Genomic DNA, 5,595 nt, shown 5'->3' on the forward strand with positions numbered 1-5,595 from the left:
GCTAAAGCTGTTATTTTTCAATGTATCCCCGCTATCCTCAGCCTTTTAATGAGCTAAATAGTGTGACTCTAACCTGTTGCGCAGCAGGTCAGTGGAGTCAGATCTAGGTGTGCCTCGCCTCTGCGCAAAATCTGACCCAGAACATAATGAACACGGCTTCTGTTACTGTATATATCCATATTAATAGACTTTCTGAGAAAGTGTTGCTTTCTTTGCATCTTAATTTACATTGGTTATATAAATAGACAAAATGTAACATTATTGTATTTTTGGTTTGGTCTCTGTACTGTTTCTAACTGCATGAATCTTACATGACCTGGATTTTAATTTTTTTTGCTACATGCTCTGCATTTTTGCATGTTAGTGGTTCAGGACAAGAACTCTGAATAATGTATGGCAGCAGATTTCATGTGTGGCAGTGGTGCAGGCTCTGCGGCTGGGCTCCACACTGAGGGACCCTCACATTGTCACCACTTCAACCGCATCCTCTCAGGGAAAAAGCTCTTTGCAGGAAAGCAGCCAGTCCTTGTTGTAAATAAAAAAAAAGTGACTCCAATCACAGAGGTTAAAAGTGCAGCCCTCAGACATTAATTGCTTGTTTTATGTGCTTACCGATCTAGTGCAGCAAGGATGCTATTGAGAGACAGTGAGAGACAAAGAAAGAAAGAGCCGAACAGAGAGGTTGAATGAGGGACCCAGAGAGAGGGAACGAAGGAGAGAAAAACAATAAGAAGACAAGTGTGTGCCAGAACAGACATGCTTCTGCTTGCCAGTTGAACCCACTGTGACTCATATGGAAGGGTTGGTTCTTGGCTCCGAGAACGTTGGAAGCATTAACCCGTTTATTGTTGCACTCATCAGCCAGCCACAAAGCATCAGTCTGCTCAAATTGGCTATGGATCAGAAGTTATTGGTTGGAAGTCAGCAAAATCAATAAACACAACGAGGCAGTATTGTGTGTGCACGCATCCAAAATCCGGACCAGGTGCTCGATACAGAAAGACAAGACAACAAAATAGCAATTGTTGCAGGATAAGTCACAGAGGGAGCATCTGTCTAGGCTTATTTTTTATTTTTTATTTTAACATCAATAAAAGTGTCATCCCGCAATCAGTGGTGTCAGAGTTTAAGGTACTGGCCCTTCTGTGTAGAGCATAGGAGCAGATATGGTGTCCTGTGTTTCAGAACCATGGACAGCCCCCCCTTCACATTGCCCTATATGGGAGCCAAGAGTGGTTCAGGAAAACCACACTCGGAGACTGAGAGCAAAGCCACACTTTAGCAGGATTACTATAAAATGAATGGAATACATCCGCCAAGGTTTTTAAGAGTCTGGCTGGGAGTTTGTAACCAATATAAGCCACGGGGCACGGCTGCCTGCTGACTTTTAAAACACTCTGCCATGCTTGAGCTGCCCAGGGGATGGAATGCAAGCGGACACAAGGGGGTGTTTCAGAGGCTTCAAAAACAAGTGAGGGAAAAGAGACATAGAGAGAGCAAGAGAGAGAGAGAGAGAGAGCGAGAGAGAGGTGATGTGGTCAACCTAAGCTCTCTCTCTCTCCCCCCAGTAAGGAGAACTGCTCAAATATTGATGACTTTTAATATAGAATCTGACCTCGTATTTTTCTCAGTGAAATTACGACATTCCTGAGTTTCTCCTTGCATTCGGACTGTGAGGCATTGATGAAGGGACAGCGGGGAAGATTATAATATTGCTGTTTGTTTCATTTGTAGTTTTTTCTGTGTAAATTTAACAAAATACTTTGATAATAGGGGCTGTATGTGAACTGAGAACCTGGACAGCACTAAGAAATATTATGAATTGCAATTATTTTCATACACTAATTCACCATAGGAGATGAATGGGCTTTCTAAATGGTGTCAGAACACTTATTGTATGCAGAAATTACCTCATGAGCAGAATACAGGCTTGAAATATTTTATATTGAACACTTTTTCCTCTTTACTGTCACCTTAGCAGTGCTCTGATGTTGAATGGTATCAAGCCATAGAGGTTCACTGAACATCCTGACACCTTCCTCTCATCTGTATAGATTTCATTACTCCAGGTGTATATGAATTAAATCCAATATTCCTATGGTTAGCTCCATTTGCTGTCGCTTATTAGCTTTGAATGTTCCCTATTAAATAAAAATAAGATAAGCGACCTCCACCACCCTGCCGCTGGTACCTAATTTGACTGTATTTATAATGAAAGTCAACCTCAGTGATGAAAAGGGGGTTTATCTAGTGTGGCTATGTGTGTGTGTGTGTGCGTGTGTGTGTGTGTGTGTGTGTGTGTGGGCATGTGAGATGAGAGTGGTCCATCTCATGACGCATCTCTGATCAGGGACTGACATTTATATTTATGAAATTTAATATTTGCATCACCATGAAAGAAATGGCTTATTCATCACTCAGAGCTCCAGCCGTGTTATCAAATTTGTAATTGGCCTCTTCTTAGGGAGTCTCGCTGATTGACAAGAGCACATTTAAAAAGTCTAAATTCTTTCCCTTGTGTGTTTTTTCCCACTAGTTTCTTTCCTTCTCCCACCAGAGGTCTGTCAAACAAGCTGGCCATCCATACCTCTTGACATTGCTCACTTTAAATGGTCTGAATAGCAGTGCAGATAATTTCTTTGGCTCAGATGAACATCTTTCACTACAGTTGGAATGTATTCAAGCCTGTAGTCATTTTGTAAAAGGGGCATTAGGTTGGGAGAAGGGAAGCAGTAATTGCTTTAAATGTGGTCAAAACCCATTCAAATTGGCACAATTTTCAGTCCAAGGCAAGATGGCCATGTTAAAATACTGAATTCTAATGCCTCCATATGTCAGCGGGGAGCACAGGCACAAGCCTGCGTGTGTGAGCCACAGCAACTCATTAAGATGAGATTCTGTTACCCAAATCTGATTTGAATCTTTGTCCGTTCATATGATAAAGCTTTTATATCAAAATACTTTCCTTAATTAATTTGATATGACTTGATAATCTCCTGATAATAACTGTAATCGTTTGACAAAAATTGAAAAGTAGCTGTTTCCTCTGAACATAAAAGACTCTCCACATGCTTCAAACTGCAGCTTACTTAAAAATATATATATATTTCAGCAGTGACTGTCAGTCACAGGAGGGCGGCTGTAGCCTGAGGGGTAGAGAATAAAGCTGCTGACCGGAAAGTTACTGGTTCAACTGCATGTACCAGCTGGTTGTGCCAGGCATTCTTTAAGTCAGAATTAAATGATATGATGTCACATTGCAAACAAGTAAGAGGCTATCAAAAGGAATAACTGTACGTGGTTGTTTAAATTGTGCCCAAAGCAGGCAAAGATTAAATTGAAATGTAAGTAAATTTTTCTGAACAGCCACTCCCAGGAACAAAGACTTCTTTTCACTAAGTCAAAACCTCGGGCCATGTGAGCACATAGACAGTCAACAGTGACTTAACTCCTATTTACGGTGTGATTACTGTTGGAGGCAGCTGTATATAGCTCCTCCATTTTATTTTCCCCGCTCCCGCTTTTTACCTGAGACATTGAGATCGTGTGGGTCTCCATTGACTGCTGCCAGGCACCATTACCTGACGAGTTAGGCCATCTGACTGATGGCTTGTGATAGCTCTGAGAAACGCACAATCCCTCAAATAGACCATTTCTGTCTCCCAATTTTGCTTTAATATTTCCCAAATGCCTCTGAAGGCACTGGGACAAATGCAACTACACATTCGACTATTAAGGAGCAAGAGTTGGAAAAAGCAATAACTTAAATGCAGTGACTTGACACATGGAAATGAGCCTTTTTGTATGAAAATCAAAGGGAGATTAGGCTTTTCAGAACAAGCTCAATTTGAATTGTATACAGTGATTTTGGCAAGGTTATTACTGAGGGATATATTTAAACAGTGGAACCTTGAATTGTGTTTGTGTGTCTGTTGTGTGTGTGGTAGTAGGTAGTGAGGCGCACTACTTATCCACCTTAGTTCCCTTAAACCATGTTGAACCTCTGTTAATATTTTAATATAGTGCTTCAAATGTTTTTGTGTGCTTATGCGATCTGTTTAATTCACTAAACAGTTTTTTCTTCTGTCCTCTAGGATGCTGCCGTGGCAAAACCCACAACAGAGAGAAGATCAAGCTAAGACATCTGACAGCCACTGACTTATGAAGAGTGTCACTCCTCTCTGCACATCACACCTGACCGTTAGTTGACCCTTTCATCAACGCTCAACACTTATGAAGAAGCGCACTTGTTGACACACCTCATCAGCCAGGCAGAAGTGGCAGCAATCGAAGACAAAATAACTGAATGGGGGCTAATCGCTGCCTGAAGCTGTTCACACAAAAGTAGCAACATGCTGCCACAGTTCCCAACTGCTCCACTGCACCGCTCAAAGCTGCAGTTCATTTAGAAAAATCTCAGTGATATTGTCCTTTTTGTGATGAAACATCAGCTGTAAAGACAGAAAAAGAAGTCCCGCAGCAGCCATACAGAACAAGATCAGCGATGCTTTGGCTCGTATTGTTCACTCTACAAGCCTTGTGCTCAAGCGTGGCTCATGCCATGCAACATTACCCGGCGGCCTGGGGACACTATGACGTGTGCAAGTCCCAGATCTATACGGAGGAGGGTCTGGCATGGGACTACATGGCCTGTCAGCCAGAAGCCACCGACATGACGCAGTACCTGCGAGTGGCCCTCGACCCCCCAAACATCACGTGCGGAGATCCACCAGAAACATACTGCGCTTTGGTGAGTCGTAACCTCGCCTGTCCTCTGATGGAGACAAATGAGTCTGTAGGCAGGATCACACAGCATACTGGGTCAGGGATAGAGAGCAGTGCATACAAGGCAACGTGCTGTCACTGCAGCAAAGATTGATGTACACACAGACCTGGTGTGCATTAGGATACAAGTGCTAACATCCAGAAACACACTCACAAGCTACACACACACACAAATGGATGCAGACACACATCAATATACACACACATCTTGAAGAAGCTGGTGTGAAAATACACAGATGCACATTAACACACACATACACACTAAAATAGGTACTGCAAAAGGACATACAGGCATCTATGGACTAACACACACTAACTCAATCAAATGTGCATACGCAAGTATACATACAGACAAACATTCACAAGCATAAATGTAGACATGCACAAAACATATATGCAACAGGTCAAAGAGGATAAAAAAAAATTGTCCTGAAAATCACTTTGTCACAAATTTCTTGTGTGTAAATTTTATAGTTGGGAGAAAAAAATCCCTTGCTAAAAATGTTTACCTTCGCATAAAGATTTTGTGTTGTCTCACAAAACATTGCATGCAATCGCAGAATGTTTTTCCTTTTTCGACTATGTAAAACATTTTTACATGTCTCCTAGAAAAATAGAAAAAAGCAATTTTTTTTTACAAAAATACAGTTTATAGCAATATCAAGGTATTTGGTCTAAAATATTCTGGTATTGGATTTTGTCAACATTCACAAGCACACATGTGTACATGTCACACATATACAGTCAAAACACACTCAGAGCTGCAAATACACACACGACAGGGGGTGGGGGGGGGGGGCCAGTGTTAAT

General features: G+C 41.7%; 1 protein-coding gene across 1 annotated transcript in view; it reads left to right on the forward strand.

The window, feature by feature from the left end:
• The first annotated feature begins 4,407 nt into the window (after nt 1-4,407).
• The window catches only part of LOC118334808 (netrin-G1-like), a 50,422-nt gene continuing 49,234 nt past the window's right edge, over nt 4,408-5,595 (forward strand). The window contains exon 1 of the mRNA XM_035670880.1: nt 4,408-4,750. Within this exon, the coding sequence (XP_035526773.1) occupies nt 4,505-4,750 (246 nt within the window). The 5' untranslated portion in view covers nt 4,408-4,504. The remainder of the gene's footprint in view (nt 4,751-5,595) is intronic.

This window comes from Morone saxatilis, unplaced genomic scaffold (assembly GCF_004916995.1).
Source record: "Morone saxatilis isolate NCDOM2014 unplaced genomic scaffold, NCSU_SB_2.0 Contig23, whole genome shotgun sequence".
NCBI lineage: Eukaryota > Metazoa > Chordata > Actinopteri > Moronidae > Morone > Morone saxatilis.